Source organism: Salminus brasiliensis, chromosome 1 (assembly GCF_030463535.1).
Source record: "Salminus brasiliensis chromosome 1, fSalBra1.hap2, whole genome shotgun sequence".
In the NCBI taxonomy this organism is placed as follows: Eukaryota; Metazoa; Chordata; class Actinopteri; order Characiformes; family Bryconidae; genus Salminus; species Salminus brasiliensis.
In genome coordinates this window covers 30904985-30921117 of record NC_132878.1, presented here as the reverse complement: position 1 = coordinate 30921117, position 16133 = coordinate 30904985, and the positions used below count along the sequence as shown (strand labels likewise).

At 40.1% G+C, this 16133-nt stretch overlaps 1 protein-coding gene across 5 annotated transcripts in view; it reads right to left on the bottom strand.

Annotated features, from left to right (window-relative positions):
- Positions 1–16133, bottom strand: part of l3mbtl3 (L3MBTL histone methyl-lysine binding protein 3) — an 83212-nt gene that overhangs the window by 19011 nt on the left and 48068 nt on the right. For all 5 annotated transcript variants that reach the window (XM_072677125.1, XM_072677132.1, XM_072677140.1 and 2 more), the window contains exons 12-18: positions 15842–15918; positions 15269–15354; positions 14982–15092; positions 10084–10198; positions 7620–7719; positions 3974–4114; positions 992–1096 (exon numbers count right to left, since the gene is read on the bottom strand). In XM_072677125.1, the coding sequence (XP_072533226.1) occupies positions 992–1096; positions 3974–4114; positions 7620–7719; positions 10084–10198; positions 14982–15092; positions 15269–15354; positions 15842–15918 (735 nt within the window). The remainder of the gene's footprint in view (positions 1–991; positions 1097–3973; positions 4115–7619; positions 7720–10083; positions 10199–14981; positions 15093–15268; positions 15355–15841; positions 15919–16133) is intronic.

Below are 16133 nucleotides of genomic sequence, written 5' to 3'. Positions count from 1 at the left end.
CTGAGGGGCCAGCAGGCATTACAAGTTACCCTCGGATGAACAGAATTCGAAAAGTCTGGCAGGCATCATTAAGTGGTATAGTGTTACTGACTGTAGCCCATCTGTTGATTAGCCATCCTTTACACTGCATGTGAAATTCCTCCAGTTTTTTCCAAGTAAATTTAATTTTGAATTTCATTGTCAGAATATTATTAATGATTAAATAAATTATATGTAGATTTGGTTTAATGCTTTGAGTCAGAAAATGATCAGAAATGTCTTGTAAAATCTGTTAATCTGAAGATGAATCTGTTAATCTTCTAATATTTGTACAACAATCTCAAATGACAAATTATCATATAATTTCAAATGAGAAATTATAATAGTTATTATCCCACACAGTTAAAGTTAGAGCTTAAATCTACCCCCCCCAAAAAAAACAAATATATATATATATATATATATATATATATATATATATATATATATATATATATATATATATACATACATACACACACACACACACACTCTATTAAATATATATTTTAGGTCATAGTGGTTTAGAAGTATAATACACTTCCACTATGGCCTGGGGGTCGCGAGCTCGAATCCTGAGCCATGTCGCTTTGCCATCATCAATCAGAGTCTCTCTCTCCTCATCATTCTTAAGCGATGTTGGCCGACACAGGCGTCTGTTAGCTGCCGCTGTGGAGCTGGGGGTCGAGCATGTCAGCTGCCTGGCAATGCTGTATTCGTGGCAGTTCGAAAAAAGAGGCGGAGAAAAAAAGCTGGCTCCGCTCCTATTTTCGGGAGCATTGCTAGTGCTAGGGAAAGCTACTAATGGGTGGGTTAACTGAAAGCATCAAACTGGGAGAAAAAAGGAAAAAAACTACAACAAAAGTGTTTCTTTTAAAGTACTTCTAAAAATAACTTTTTGTTACCACAGGTAGTCATTTTTAGGATGAACTCATAAACACAGATTTCACTTTTTACACAGTCTTGGCTTTACCTTCTCTTGGTCTCGGTCCCAACAGGCTTCTTAATTAGCGTCTCCATGGTGCTGGTTGGCATGTTGGGCTTGTCCAGGTGAGGGGATGTGGAGGAGACAGGTTTACTGAAAAAGAGGATGAGAAAGAAGAGGGAAGTAAATTGAAGTGATGAATGAATAAATGAATGACTCTCCAAGCTCATCCATCATCAGAGGCAGGCAGACCCAAGTCATATCAACACACACAGGCTGACGACCTTTAGCAAAGTTGAATGCAGAAAAAGCACTGCACGGTGGGCCACCAATCAGGGGAAAGCACCTGCTAGTTCTGGCTTTAGCATGTTAATTTGTGCAACCCACGAGGGCCTGACAAATACTGATACTGTTCACACAAAACACCTCATTTCTGGCTGAACAAATACATTTAAAATGACATCTATGGCAAGCCATAAGACCACACACACAAAAAAAAATATGCCACGTAACAGTGCTCTCAGTAGTGGTGCACAAACATTAGCACAACAACAACAACACACAGTACAGCTAATGTTGCCCATTAGTGCTGCTAATAGGAGCACATCTCACTGGCTGGATCAAAGACTTTCATTAGCGTTCCTCGCATTCCTGCTGCATTTGAGAATAAAATGATATCAGACAGAGAGAAAATCGCCAGCAGAGCTGCCAGGAACGCAGTGCAGAGCCAGACGAGGAACTGCCTCCAAAGCTGCCCACTCTTAGTGGCTGTGAACTGGGGGTGTGAGGGTGTCGGTACAGTTTTGCTCTTCACAGCCAATTAGCTCCTTATCTAAGCACAGAAAACTGTGGACTAGTCTCTTCTTGATATGTTGTTTGCAGAGACTGCAAAAGATGAATCGAGATTTTGAACCAATTACTGAGCAGCTATCAACAAACTGAATGTCTTCACTCAAGTTATGCTCAAGTAACGGGTTCTGGACCAAATCACTGCATCTCTTTGTGCTTACACAATTCACACTCCACAGCCACTTCATCAGAAACCTCTTTCTTATAGCTGTATAACAGTTTGTGTTAGCTCTCCTCTAATGCTTCATCAGTGGTCAGTTTCTGAGACCGACCAAACCACCCAAATAATATCTGGACAACTGTGAGTTGATCCAAATGATCAGTGAATTGGATAGAAGAAGACTGATAAAATGCAGTAACAGATAAAACTACAGTGTATACACCCATGTACACCAATATAGTGGAGCTATAAGGTACCCAATAAAGTGGTAGCACAAATTAGGTGTTTATAATAAAGTGGCTAGTGAATGGCAGCACAAGGAAAGTGTTTCTAATAAAGTGGCAAGTTAGTGGAATCAAAGGGGAGGGGTTTCTAATAAAGTGGCTAGTGAGTAGCAGAATAATGTTGGGTTTCCTAGTGAGTGGAAGCAAAGGGGAGGGGTTTCTTATAAAGTGGCCAGTGAGTGGCAGAACAACGTAAGGTTTTCTAATAAAATAAAGTAAATGGCAGCACAAGGAAGGTGTTTCTAACCAGTGAGTGGAAGCAAAAGGGAGGTGTTTCCATTAAAGTGGCCAGTGAGTAGAAGCACAAGGTAGGGTTTTTTAATAAAGTGGCCAGTGAGAGGAAGCACAAGGTAGGGGTTTCTAATAAAGTGACAAGTGAGTTGAAGCACAAGGTAGGTGTTTCTAATAAGGTGACCAGTGAAATGAAGCACAAGGTATGTGTTTCTAATAAAGTGGCCAGTGAGTTGAAGCACAAGGTAGGTGTTTCCAATAAAGTGACCAGTGAGTGGAAGCACAAGGTAGGGGGGTTGACTGAAACAAGTGGAGAAACTGTGTGCAAAGTGCAAACCATAAACTTTCAATCCATCCTGCATCGCTGTCTGTAAGGACAAGCAGAAATATACTATACAGTACGTTCAAAAGTATCCAGACCTTAAGGTGTATCCAGTAGCAGCTTATTCTTCATAGAAAAGCACTGACCGATAGAAAGAGAAACTCTGGAGCAGCCACAGGAGGGGAATAGAGACCGTCAGCATCGAGCTGTAGAGCGTGATGGAGGTTCAACCAATACCAATCAGTACCTGACCTCGTTGATGCTCTTGTGGGGCTAAATTCAATCAAATCCACCTCACAGCGATGTTCTAACTTCTAATGTAAAGCCTTCCCAGAGCAATAGAAGCAAAGGGGGCATTAACATTCTGTTAATACCCCTGATTCCAGAAGAAACATAAATTTGGACAGTCTCAGTCGATAAATTAATTTCTTTTCATTGTCATTGAAACATAAGGATAAAAGATGTGCAGGATTAATCTGTAAATTAAATGTTTGTATTTCAAATTGTAATTCACTACACACTACATTTTTAATAACACTACCTTTATAAAGATAGTGTATATGTGTGTCATCAGTTGCTGTTAGCAGAACTCACGTTACAAAACTGAAATTGCAACTATAGTGCTGAAGCTATTCAACACGCTCCACTGTCATAGTGGCGAGAACTGGGTGATATTGAGGTGATGCATACCTGAATATCGAAGCAAACAAGAATTTATCAGTGCGCAACTCAAACATAAAAGAATTGTGCTGTAATTCAATTGCACACCATTTCCCATTGAATCCAAACATAGTCAACCAGCTAAGGTGTATTTGTGCTTTGAATTTAGGCTGAGGTTGTTTTGCACTGGAGCTACAAGGCTAATGTAGCCAACAAGTAATGGAAGCTTATGTACACCAATTTGCATGGTGCCAACTGTGCATTTAACTCATCACACTTGTGTGGAGCTTTTCAGGATTCTCTAACAGACTTGTTGATGTGGTATCTGACACTGTTTTTACACTACTGTTTTAGCTCTGTGCCGTACTTTGGGCCCATGTTTACAGATAACAGTGAGTCAGACAGTTTTAGAAAGCACGTAAGCAAGTCCATAAAAGATTGTCAGTTGACTATATGTGATGCACACATTTGGCTATTTTTTTTACTTAACCATTCCATTAAGAGTTTAAAGGAGGAATACTCACTCCTGAGCATTTGTGTGTGGGTCGGGGTTTGGTTCCCGGCGCGGCCGGCCTACGCCAGAGCCTGGCATCTCCCCGCTTAGACGGTCTGGCAGAACAGAGTCCTTATTCATGTTGATTTCAGAGTACGGACAGCCCACGGCACTGAAAATACACCACATTAACATACAGGTTAAGATTAGAACAGGAAGAATAGAGAGGTAGACAAAATGAAGACAACACTGCAGACTCACTGGACACTTTATTTGAAACCCCTACCTTCTGCTTTCACTCTCTGGCTAATACTCCGTGGACACTTTATGCGTATCACCTGCGGCATCTCATAGCTCCACTTTATATTTGTTCAGTTATAGACTGCAGCCTATCTGTAGCCAGTGTTTATTATTGTGGTGGTCTGTTCCCAGAACAGCAGTGAGTCTCATGGTAGTGTTTATGGTAGTGAATGTGTTGCTGGCATGAGTGTATCAGACTCAGTGGTGTTGCTGGGGTCCAAAACCCAATAATATCCAGACAAGAGCTGCTCTGCTGTGGTCAGAAACTCACCACTGATAAAGGGTTAGAAGACATTTAGCACAAACTGAGCATCAACAGATGAGCTACAGTCTCTACAAGTGAGTGGAACTCTTATAGAGCACAATTTCTGGTAAAATGAGAGTACCTTACCCCTATATGCCATCAAAATGTTTATCAGTTAGTTAGGTTAATTTTCCCAAACCCTTCTAGCAGTAGGAAGATTTTCTTTAAGGAAAGAAAACACACACAGAAACACACAGAACACTGAAATGTGTTTATCTCCACTCAAAGCCTACAGGTGAAAAGTTTACATTTACATTTAAAGCGTCACAATCTCACCCGCACGCTGTTTTTGCCTTCACCTGTCGGATATCCATACACTCTGGAGCTCATTCCTCGCTAATCCGCTCATTGTAACGCTGTATTGAAAGCTGCAGTTTAAATGACGGGTTTTAGCTTTCTATGCAGAGAGAGAAGCACCAGACAGACACAGTGAGAGGTGTGTGTGTGTGTTTGTTTTGGTGGACCCTAGCTCATAAGAAAGAGGTACAGATTTTGATTTCTTCCACCCAGGCCAGAGATGAGGGAGCAGAAGAGGGACGGGTACTTTCACAAACAGACGCCTATTAGCATACAAATAGAAGCAGGCAGCGCTGTCACTCAGAGCAAAGAGGAAATGACAAATGGGAATGATATATACATACATACATTATATATATATATATATATATATATATATATATATATATATATATATATATATATATATTTTATACATCTTTCTCCCCGTCACACCCACACACACCCCTAACATCTCAACAAGTTATATCTACCCATATTATATTTTGCAATATATACCAACATTTTTTAACCAGTTACGCTAAACCTTTTTCATGGTCATGTTACACCCCTTTTCACGCTACGTCCATTTCCATGGGTACAGTAAACCTATTTACACACCTTCATATTACTTGGGACAAAGACACATTTTTCCTTTATATGCTCCTCTGCTCCACAGTTTCAATTTTCAAATCAAACCAATCAGATGTAATTAAAGTACACATACCCTACATTTCACTTCCACTATGTTAAAATTACAACACTATTTTACACAGTAACCCTCATTTCAGCGCACCACAATGTTTGGGCCATAGCAATGATCATAATAGGAATAGGATATACATGATATATAGGAATCTTATACATGCACTAATGAAACAATGGATGAATCACATTTGAGCAATTACAACACCCATTTCCATTGTTACACTACATAAATTTCATAGTTATGCTACACTTCCACACATTTTATGCAAAACCTTTTTTCATGGTCGGGCAAAATCTTTTTATAGTTGCACTACAAATATAAAATAATGCAGGATGAGATTGTACGGAGGCCACAGAACAAAGAACCATCTTTGCTACTTGTGCAACCTATGCTATTCCCACGTCCTTCCTTCACCTGTGAAGGTGGGCCACTGTATAAAGACAACTTTATTTATTTGATGAAACGCCAAAGCCAAGTTATTGTTTTTTACTCTACACATTTCCATGGTTACACTACATAGATTTCATAGTTATGCTACACACATTTTCACACATTTTATGCAAAACCTTCTTTCATGGTCGGGTAATGCCCATTTTCATAGTTGCACTACATCTATTTTCACAGTTATACTACACCTATTAGTAGCGTTTTGAGAAGATATGGCCTATATCTGAATGAATTCTACTACAGTGAAGATGAGAACTTCTATGTTATATTTAATATCATTAAGGTTTTCTAGCTCTACATTATAGGTATGTTAAGTCAACCATGAAGATTATGAATAAAACTGGCATGTATTTTTATTCTTTCAAACCAAAACCACCACATAATGATCTAATAAAATGTAGGGCAGAACGATTTCAATTTGTGTTCATCTGAGCCAAACCAATCTGTGTAGTAAAAGAAATCTGCAGTTTGACACCATCATAAACTACCTATAACTCTCTCTTGCTCTCTACTTCTGTTTGTTCAACCCTTCACTCTTGCTTTCTCACCATCTCCCTCTGTTTCTTTCTGTCTCTCTCTCTCTCTCTGTACCTCTCGCTCTCTGTCTGTCCATCTGTGCATTTCCACCCTCTCCTCTGTTTAACTCGTTTGAAGCTGAGATTTATTACATAACTGAACAACGTTACATTTGATTTGCATTCCATGTGGACAGGTTAGAGTCCCTCTTCTGAGCCTTTTCTGCTTGTTTTGAGGCCAACAATTACAAAACCAGCAAATATAAAAACAATGTTTCACAGCTTTTCACTGAGAACACAGCTATGTTCCTCTCCTCCAGCCCTGTAGCGATGGTGATAAACCATCCTGCAACCTGGGTCATGTGCATTTAAGAGAGCCACAGGTGGGAAAATAAAACAAGCTCACCGTAGTTGCGAGTTTTATGATGCGAGGAGTTTGATTAAAAGGCAGCAGAGCAAACCAGGATGACCCAGTCTACTAAAATACCTGAAAACAGTGGAAAACACTCCTAAAACTATTCACTTGTGCTCTCAGGTATGAAGCTTTATCCTCTAATGTGTGTGATTTGAGCTTCAGCTGGAACACGGTCTGTGCTGTGGTATTTTTACCCTGCTAACTTATCTAAGCCTAGATAGCCGGCTACAAGTACAGGGCAGAACCTGTCGCACTTCGCCTTTCTGTTGCTCTCAACACCAGTCGCTCGACTTCACTCCCTCAGCTAAACTGAGCTGCCTTATACTCTGTTTATCTGCAGGTGAGCTAGCTAAGCTAGTGGGCTACAGATCCAAAACCATGGAGAAAAAAAAATTGCCCTTTTAACAGTCGTTTCTTTCTTTTTTAAGACATTCCAGTCAGATTCTTTTCTATTTTCTTAGCTTAGAATTGCTTACTGTTCTCCAACTACTAATTCTAAATCTTTTAATATCAAAATCTTGAATTTAAATGCCTTCAGAAAAGCAAAACCTAAATATTGCTCATGTGTTTTAATATATTTGTATGTTCATGTTTTCTAAATTCAGTTTTTTTTATCTATCCATTTTGAAAAAGTCAAATGCTATGACTTTTGTTTTGGGTCTGTAGATTTGAACTAGTACTCCTAGGTCAGGATAACACACACACGCATACCTGTGATGTCCAGAGTAGCGAGCTCCTTTGATGTGTCCGACTCCTTTGCAGCCCAGTGTAGGACAGCCCCCCTCTGACGACTCAAACATGTCTTGGGGACCTGCAGGGGAAGCAGAGAGCAAATAGTGTAACACTAAACCCTTTTTAGATAACCAACTAACCAACTCACTATTTAGTTCTCCCACCCTCCCAGCTCTGGGATGGTGAGGACTGACACATGCCTCCTCTGTCACACGCACAAAGAGCCACCACCTCTTTTCAAAATGCCGCCAATGCAACTTCACCAGCCAGCCAACGAGTTTGGAGGAAAGTGCCGGGTACCCAGCTCTGATGCATCAGCTTGCGTACATCAGTGCTGGCCAGCAGCACACTGGAGTGATGTGGAGAGAGAGTGAGTTATCTACCCACCTGCATAGAGCCAAGCCAAAAGTGGCCAGTGAGAGGAAGTACAAAGTGGGTCATTAAAGTTGAAAAATTGTACAAATTTGATATTAATCTGTAAAAAATATATTATATATATTAATAAAAGGATTTAATTTAGCAAACATGTCGTGCATGCACACGCACAAACAGCTATCACTACCTACTTGTTCCTCTCTCTCTACATCTCCCTGGCTGTTCTCAAGTTGTCCTTTTTCTTCTATATTTCCTCTGTTCTGTTGCATCTCTCTCTCTCTCTCTCTCTCTCTCTCTCTATCTATCTATCTCTCTATCTCTGTCTGCACCCCCCCTAACTCACAAGATGCTTTACTCTTTGCTCTGCACCGCTCCAGGTTACCATGGAGACGGAAGCGGAGGGAGCAGAGGGAGAGAAATTAGCAGAATGAGTGTGTATGAGAAAGTTCATTGTTCAGCTGCACACCGCCAACCCAAACACACACATACACACACCTCTTCATTTCCCCTTTTAACCTCTTTCTTCATTCTCTCTCTCCTTATTTCTTTCTCTTTTGTGTTCTTCTTTTCTTCTCTGCGGGTCACATTCTCTCTCTCTCTCTTTCTCCATATCATGCTCTCACCTTTCTGTTATCCTACCTCTCTTTATTCAGAGAACACTATTTAATTAATTAAGTGAAATATGTAAAAATACACGGTAAAAACATAAAATACTGTACCATGTAATGGTGTACAGTGTAATAAGGTGAACAGTGTAATAAGGCATACAGTGCAATAAGGTGAACAGTGTAATTAGGTGTGCAGTGTAATATGGTTAACTGTTCAATAAAGTTTATGGTGCAATATGGTGTGCAATGTAATAAGGCGTACAGTGTAATAAGGTGTGCAGTGTAATTAGGTGTACAGTGTAATATGGTGTGCAGTGTAATATGGTTAACTGTTCAATAAGGTTTACGGTGCAATATGGTGTACAGTGTAATATGGTGTACAGTATAAGGTGTGCAGTGTAATTAGGTGTGCAGTGTAATAAGGTGTACAGTGTAATAAGGTGTGCAGTGCAATAAGGTGAACAGTGTAATAAGGTGTGCAGTGCAATAAGGTGAACAGTGCAATAAGGTGAACAGTGTTATATGGTGAACAGTGTAATAAGATGTTCAGTGTAACAAGGTGTACAGTGTAATATGGTGAACAGTGTAATAAGGTGACCAGTGCAACAGGGTGAACAGTGTAATAAGATGTACAGTGTAATATGGTGAACAGTGTAATATGGTGAACAGTGCAACAGGGTGAACAGTGTAATAAGGTGAACAGTGCAGTAAGGTGAACAGTGTTATATGGTGAACAGTGTTATATGGTGAACAGTGCAATAAGGTGTACAGTGCAATATGGTGAACAGTGCAATAAGGTGCACAGTGCAATAAGGTGCACAGTGTAATAAGGTGCACAGTGTAATAAGGTGCACAGTGCAACATGGTTAACAGTGCAACATGGTGTACAGTGTAATATGGTGTACAATGTAATATGGTGAACAATGCAATAAGGTATTCAGTGTAATAAGGTATACAGTGTAATATGGTTAACTGTTCAATAAGGTTTACAGTGCAATATGGTGTACAGTGTAACAAGGTGAACAGCGCGATAAGGTGTGCAGTGCAATAAGGTGAACAGTGTAATAATGAGGGGAGTGTAATATGGGGAAAAGTGTAATAAGGTGTACCATGCAATACAGTGTGCAGAATAATATGATAATCAGTGTAACAAGATGAACAGTGTAATAAGGTATACGGTTTAATATGATGAACAGTGTAATAAGGTGAACAGTGTAATAATGTGAACAGTAAAATACAGTGAACAGTGTAATAAGGTATACAGTATAATATGATGAACAGTGTAATAAGGTGTTCCATGTACAACAGTAAATAGTGTAATATAGTGAACAGTACAAGGTCTATAGTGTAAAATGGTAAACATATGGTAAAGTGTAATAAGGAGTACAGTGTAAAACGGTGAACAGTATAACAAGTACAGACAAATGAGTATGCGGAATGTGAAATACAGGGTAACTCACTGATTGGCGGCTGTAGAGGGTGTCCGGTTTTGGCACACCACCCTGCTGGATGGATATCCGGGCTGTCTGCATCCACCCAGTGGTCATACTCATCTGTCCAGCCATCAAAATGAATCTGAAAGACACAAACCAGTCACACAAAATACTATAAACATTTAGTCTTCTATCTGTCTGAGTGTTAAGTGTAATCTCTGCTGTGTGTAGTACAACAAGTAGGTAGTTTAAGTGGGTTATGTGAAGGCCCCTTGCCTACCATAAGGGGAGTTTTCTCATTTTCTGATAAAGAATGTTTGATGAGTTTATCCTGCTTTTGTTGGAGTAACTGTCTCTACTGTCCAGGGAAGGCTTTCTACTAGATTTTGGAGCATTGCTGTGAGGATTTGATGGCATTCAGTGAGAGCATTAGTGAGGTCATGATGTTGAATGATCACCACCTCACCTCATCCCCAGCTACCCAACTCATTCCAAAAGTATTGGATGGAGCTCTACCATCATTCCAGAGAACAGAGTTCCACCTGGCATTAGGCATGGTGCCCATAGGTTCACTTTGAGCGGCTCGACAGAATCCTATTCTACTGGCAGTAGAAGTAGTAGTACCAGACATTTGCACACCAGTAGCTGAATGCATTCATTAGATGGGTCCACAAACATTTAGACAGTAACTCAACTGTTTCTGTAATGTCATGAAAGCAACACATTTACATACATGACATAGCGGTGTGATTAACTACGTAATGACATTTACACAGTCTTTGAAAATGACATTAAAGAAGGTGTCCTGCTGCAGCTCTCCTGCAGTGAACGCTCAGAGACTGTGACAGCTAGACGACAGGAACAGCAGAGAGAGACAAAAACACCTGTCCAGCTTTCACAGCACACCTGTCCCCTCACTGACACCTATTGTGCCCTCTGTCCACATCTGACCACCCACACCACCACATACCATTATCCTGGTATGTGTATGCGTCTGTGTGTGTGTGTGTCTGTAAGAAACATGTTGAATAATTATCTCCCTGGTGTCTCTCTTCTATTACTATTCTACAGATCTCTCGCTCTCTTTGCCTTCAAACCTTTCTCCCCTTATCTTTTGTATACCGCCCCTTCCTTCTCTCTCCCTCTCCCCTCTCTCTCTCTCTCGCTTTCAGTCAATACACCTCTCTCCCGTCTTTCTCTCTCCTCACACACCTCTCTCTCTCTTTTCTTATATCTCTCAGTAGAACGACGCCGACAAAGGAAAGAAAGAGAAAGAGCAAAACAGAGATAGTAAGAAAAATGAGCAAGAAAACAGAGGAAACCAGAGAGAGAAAGAAAAGAGAAGAAAGCGTGAGGCAGAGAGAGAAAGAAAAGAGAAGAGTGAGGCAGAAAAAGAAAGAAAAGAACAGAGTGAGGCAGAAAGAGAAAGAAAAGAGAAGAAAGAGTAAGGCAGAGAAAGAAAAGCGTGAGGCAGAAAGAGAAAGAAAAGAGAGGAGTGAGGCAGAGAGCGAAAGAAAAGAGAAGAAAGTGTGAGGCAGAAAAAGAAAGAAAAGAACAGAGTGAGGCAGAAAGAGAAAGAAAAGAGAAGAAAGAGTAAGGCAGAGAAAGAAAAGCGTGAGGCAGAAAGAGAAAGAAAAGACTGAGGCAGAAAGAGAAAGAAAAGAGAAGAGTGAGGCAGAGAGCGAAAGAAAAGAGAAGAAAGTGTGAGGCAGAGAGAGAAAGAAAAGAGAAGAGTGAGGCAAAAAGAGAAAGAAAAGAGAAGAGTGAGGCAGAGAGAGAAAGAAAAGAGAAGAAAGTGTGAGGCAGAGAGAGAAAGAAAAGAGAAGAGTGAGGCAAAAAGAGAAAGAAAAGAGAAGAAAGTGAGGCAGAGAGAGAAAGAAAAGAGAAGAGTGAGGCAGAAAGAGAAAGAAAAGAGAAGAAAGTGTGAGGCAGAGAGAGAAACAAAAAAGAGAAGAAAGTGAGGCAGAGAGAGAAAGAAAAGAGAAGAGTGAGGCAAAAAGAGAAAGAAAAGAGAAGAAAGTGAGGCAGAGAGAGAAAGAAAAGAGAAAAGTGAGGCAGAAAGAGAAAGAAAAGAGAAGAAAGTGTGAGGCAGAGAGAGAAAGAAAAGAGAAGAAAGAGTAAGGCAGAGAAAGAAAAGCATGAGGTAGAGAGAGAAAGAAAAGAGAAGAGTGAGGCAGAGAGAGAAAGAAAAGAGAAAAAAGTGAGGCAGAGAGAGAAAGAAAAGAGAAGAGTGAGGCAGAAAAAGAAAGAAAAGAACAGAGTGAGGCAGAAAGAGAAAGAAAAGAGAAGAAAGAGTAAGGCAGAGAAAGAAAAGCGTGAGGCAGAAAGAGAAAGAAAAGACTGAGGCAGAAAGAGAAAGAAAAGAGAAGAGTGAGGCAGAGAGCGAAAGAAAAGAGAAGAAAGTGTGAGGCAGAGAGAGAAAGAAAAGAGAAGAGTGAGGCAAAAAGAGAAAGAAAAGAGAAGAGTGAGGCAGAGAGAGAAAGAAAAGAGAAGAAAGTGTGAGGCAGAGAGAGAAAGAAAAGAGAAGAGTGAGGCAAAAAGAGAAAGAAAAGAGAAGAAAGTGAGGCAGAGAGAGAAAGAAAAGAGAAGAGTGAGGCAGAAAGAGAAAGAAAAGAGAAGAAAGTGTGAGGCAGAGAGAGAAACAAAAAAGAGAAGAAAGTGAGGCAGAGAGAGAAAGAAAAGAGAAGAGTGAGGCAAAAAGAGAAAGAAAAGAGAAGAAAGTGAGGCAGAGAGAGAAAGAAAAGAGAAAAGTGAGGCAGAAAGAGAAAGAAAAGAGAAGAAAGTGTGAGGCAGAGAGAGAAAGAAAAGAGAAGAAAGAGTAAGGCAGAGAAAGAAAAGCATGAGGTAGAGAGAGAAAGAAATAAGAAAGGGACAAAGCTGAGAGAGAAACTGTAACCCCAGACTGTAATCTGCTTCTTCTTCTTTTAAATCTCTCCAACCTGTAAATGAAGCTCCAGCAGTACTAGTGTGATGCCAGTACTGCAGCCTGAAGTGAACTGAACTGAAAATAAAGAATTAGATGTAAATGTAATTAACAGTATTTTTGAAAACGTAAAAAATCTGCGTTTTCCTCTGTACTTTCAGCTGGAGTCAATATAACGAGGTCAGATCAGTGGAGGAAACAAGACTTTCTGCTGAACAGATGAAAAATAGATGTTGTGCTCTGGAGACCCACGCCCTTCATTCCTCACTGCAAATGAAAGAGTGAGAACTAACCGACGGGTCTCCTTGGTGACCGCTGATGGACAGATGTGGAGGGAGTGATGGGGGAGGGGGGTGTTAGGCAAGGATGTTAAGAGAGAAAGACAGGAACGACAGTTTGGATCAGCGGGAGGTAAGAGACCGAGAGAGAGAAAGTGAGAAAAACACTTGTTTGTGGAGCTGCTGTCGCCCTCTTGAGGCTGACACATGCAATCACAGACACATTAACCCATTCATGTCCCACAGCCAAGATAAAAAAAATGCCAGGGTTCTCTATAGTACATCAACACTACATAAATATCCTACTTACAGTGCATTAATAATACTGCGCTAACACTGCGCTTCTACTCCATTCAAACTACTATTCTAACACTGACTGACCATTTTAACTGTATGCGCACACACATTAACACCAAATTCCTACACTATCTATCCAAATGTTTGTGGACACCCCTTCTACACAGATGTGCAAATGCACACACACATATTGCCAGTAGAAAAGGACTCTCTGGAGAAAATAAACATGAACCTATTGGCATCATGCCTAATGCCAGGTGCCTAAAGCCCCCAGCAACGGGCTGTGTACTGGAATGATTTCCAACATACGACTTCCTTTAGATACAGGATTATCAGAAGTACTCAGAATGTGGGTCTTCTCTACCACCAGTTGTAATCACCAAACACACAATTTCAAAGGTTAAGCATGTGTTCCTATCTCATGGCTACAGACACAGCAAAGGCAGCATGTTAGCTGATCATTTAGAACTGTACTTGTTACCTCAGACACTGATAAGGACTGGCTGATGAAGAGACCTCACATTTTAAGACCCCACATCTGACTCTGACAAACAGAACTGTCATCTCAGGCCTATTCCACTCACTGAGCTGCAGAGATCCTGCATTCAGCGAAGGAACAGTCAAGAAGAATAATACAGCATTATTTCTAATAATAAATAATAGTACCTAATGCCAACTTATCTGCCTGAAATCTACTGTTTGCTAGTGCGGACCAAACTCTGAGATGGAGCAGAGATGGAGTGTGGGCAGACTCTGTAAACATTTTTGGCTTGGAGTCTGGGTCGGCTTTCCTGTGGTCGGAGCATGAAGCCCTCCCCCACTCCAGTGATAAAAGAAAGGGAGAAGCCGGGGTGGAGGTGGCTGCGAAGTTTGTTTGAACATAGAGAAGCGAGGTTTATAAGGGTAAGATGACCAAGAGAAGGAGTTTGGGGTTGGTCGTTTGAACTCCACTTACTGTCATAAATTACAACACAACATGCTTTTTTTGATCATATATTATAGATTTTGCATGCACTAAAGAACTACTGATCAACTTTCATTTTTCATTACAGAGAAAGTTCATTTCTGTCCATTCCAACCTAACGGATGTCAGTAAAATATTAATATAGTGAAATATAGATTATAACATTGTCTACTACTACTGCAATGTGGCATGAACATACTGCAGCACATGTAAATGCACTCTCAATACAGTGGTAATGTAGTATGAATTTAGCTGTGCATAGAGTGTATATAGACTGTCAGTTTTGTTTGGCTGTAGTGCAGTCATGTTGTGGTAATGCACTGTTAATAGTGTACTATGAGTAGCGTCTATATAGAGTGGATGCAGTGTGAATGTAGTAGTCAATATAAAATTATTGCACCATGAATATTGTATGTTGTGTTCATATATAGCATTTATGTGCCACTCGTATAAAAAAACAAACCTTTATTCTGTGGTCGTCTGTATCCACCACTGAAGCAACTCTGACCAGCATGGGGTTCCTCTTATCCACCGCCTCCAACTTCATATTCACCTGGAAACTGTGGGGAGGCTTCTGCAGGGAAGAGAGATTAAAAGAGAGTGAGCGAAACAGCGAGAGAAATAGATGGAGAGGTACAGAGAAAGTGATAGAAGGAGAGATTAGACTAGCATGGTGTGTATGTGTGTGTATGAAGACATCAGAGAGAACTCTCTGTAGAAAGTTGTAGAAACACACACACACAGACTTACAGCTTTGAAGGCTCTTGCTGGAGCGGGTAATGAGCCGCTCTCCTCCAGATATTTCTCCCAAGAGAAGCTTGTGGTGTCCGGAAAGCCTGCAGAGCACAGCCAGTGTAATACACACACACATAACATCAGTCATCAAACACATAACCATCAGACCTGATCACATAGTAAGATTCCTAGAAGAGATTACATACTCTAGCACATTCCTAGAAAGAGTGTTACCCTCTAAAACTCCTCGGAACCACCACTGTTATAACTTTGCATTGCTTTGGATGTAGTTCTCTATTAGTAATTCTTAGGGTGTAATAAAAGTTATGGAGCATAAGGATTGTAACTAAAGAGTTACTTAACTTTATTAATACTGAGACCAGTCTGCAATCTACTACTACTACTTATAATAATAATAATAATAATAATAACAATAATTATAATAGCACAAATAAAAATAACAATAAAAATTGTTATTACGGTTGTTTTGATTTCTTTCTTTCTTTTTTTACTGATTTGGTAAAATCACTGATTTCAAGCTTCTGAAAACAAAATGTTCTTTTTGACAACATCAGACAGTTACATGACCTGGGGGTGTGGTGAGAGTCTTGCCATTCTCCTGACACCAGCCAACTGGATGTATGTATGGACTTGTAGCATCACACCTACACAAACAAACAAAAAATCACAAACCTTTTCAACTTAAGTAAAAGTAGCTTTACACTCACAAAGTAACCACTGTACTGGTCTTCCTGAAAGCTTTTAAACAGCATGATAATCACCAAATGGAAATTCATTTCTAATAACAGGACTGAACAGAAATATGAAATATCTGAATTTAAAGGAATACTTTGGTGGAACATCTAATGGACACTGATGA